Source organism: Myotis nattereri, assembly GCF_964212035.1.
Source record: "Myotis nattereri genome assembly, chromosome: 15".
In the NCBI taxonomy this organism is placed as follows: domain Eukaryota; kingdom Metazoa; phylum Chordata; class Mammalia; order Chiroptera; family Vespertilionidae; genus Myotis; species Myotis nattereri.
In genome coordinates, this window is record NC_138090.1 from 33217088 (window position 1) to 33218772 (window position 1685).

The window sequence follows — 1685 nt, forward strand, 5'->3', positions numbered from 1 at the left end:
AGCTTCCCAGATCTCTCTGAGGGGGTCTTGAGTGACTAAACATCACAAGGGTCCTCAAACTTTCTCATTTTATTTATTTTTTAAATGCAGCATACAGCCGAAACCGGTTTGGCTCAGTGGATAGAGCGTCGGCCTGTGGACTGAAAGGTCCCAGGTTCGATTCCGGTCAAGGGCATGTACCTGGGTTGTGGGCATATCCCCAGTAGGAGATGTGCAGGAGGCAGCTGATCGATGTTTCTCTCTCATCGATGTTTCTAACTCTCTATCTCTCTCCCTTCCTCTCTGTAAAAAATCAATAAAATATATTTTTAAAAAATGCAACATACAAACTTTATTAAACAAATGTAAAAGATAACATCAAACAGGTACTTATATTTAAGAGAAAAAGTAACTAGAAAAAATTTTATCTTAAGCACCTTACAGTAACCTACTTGTAGTTGCATTTAATGGAACTCCGTTGCTGTGAAGAATACAGCTCATGCACAGGTATGGATGAATGATTTGTACATTTTTCAAGTATTCACTGAATACTACCTTCTATACACATACACATTAAATTTGAAAAAGATTTAATTGACGTCCCCAGATATCTCCATTTGTGTTGATCTTTTGGAAGAGGTCACCTAAAGAGAAGAATATGAGGCTCTGACTCATGAATCATGTCATGAACCCAGCCAAGACTCCATTGAACACCAAGTCTCCTACACTCCTCTTCTGACATCAGATGGGTTTTGGGTACGTGTTGGGAAAGTTCTCTGGGTAACATGACATTCCAGTATTCGTAGTGCTCCTCGAAGTATTTGTCTGAGTAGTAGAGCTGCTTGTGGGTCATCCTGCCAGCAGAGGAGCAGCGTGAAGGGCCACCACGGAGTGGGAGCAGCAAACCAACCTTCTGCGGCCAGCTGGCCAAGGAAACACTCGACTGCGACCCAAACTTTCTCCTTTTAAAGCTGAACCAACAGCCAGCCCTTTTTAAAATTTTTAATTCCTGATTGGCTTATTGATATTCTTTGGCAGCGCTCTTAGCATATTTTTTATTTGCAGTTGTTTTTCAATTCTAGGAGTGGGCCCTGAATGTGTCTGCTCCATTGTTACAATTTCACTTCCACACAGGCTAGATCACATGGGTGGGGTATCAAGTTAGGTCACAGAGTGGGTGGGGTAGGAGGTGGCTTCAGGGGACAGGAGAAGAGGTGTAAGGGGGTACTTAGAGACACAGTAGCCAAGGTCTCAAGGAAATGGATGATACTTCAGGAGGGCATGGTTAGCCCTGTTCATGGGCCCTCAGTCATTAGGAGAACCTCCAATGCTTTGCTCTAAACAGCGGTTCTCAACCTGTGGGTCGCGACTCCTTTGGGGGTCGAACAACCCTTTCACAGGGGTTGCCTAAGACCATCGGAAAACACCTATATATTTGCATGTTGTTTTGTGATTAATCATTATGCTTTAATTATGTTCAATTTGTAACAATGAAATTGGGGGTCACCACCACATGAGGAACTGTATCAAAGGGTCGCGGCATTAGGAAGGTTGAGAACCACTGCTCTAAGAGGTGGGGAAGGTGAGAGAGGACAGCAGAAAGGCCAGGATACATGCTGATGGGACAGTAGAAGTGAAAGAACTCAATTGGAATCTTCTGAAGGGCTTCTTAAAACAGTTTCCCAAGCTACATCCCTAGAGATTGA

General features: G+C 43.4%; 1 protein-coding gene across 1 annotated transcript; it reads right to left on the reverse strand.

The window, feature by feature from the left end:
• Positions 1 to 619: 619 nt before the first annotated feature.
• Positions 620 to 832, reverse strand: LOC308530244 (cyclin-dependent kinases regulatory subunit 2-like; the record flags this gene model as incomplete). Its single annotated transcript, XM_081106769.1, has 1 exon — positions 620 to 832. The coding sequence occupies one exon, from the start codon at positions 830 to 832 to the stop codon at positions 620 to 622; it is 213 nt and encodes a 70-aa protein (XP_080962895.1).
• Positions 833 to 1685: the final 853 nt, after the last annotated feature.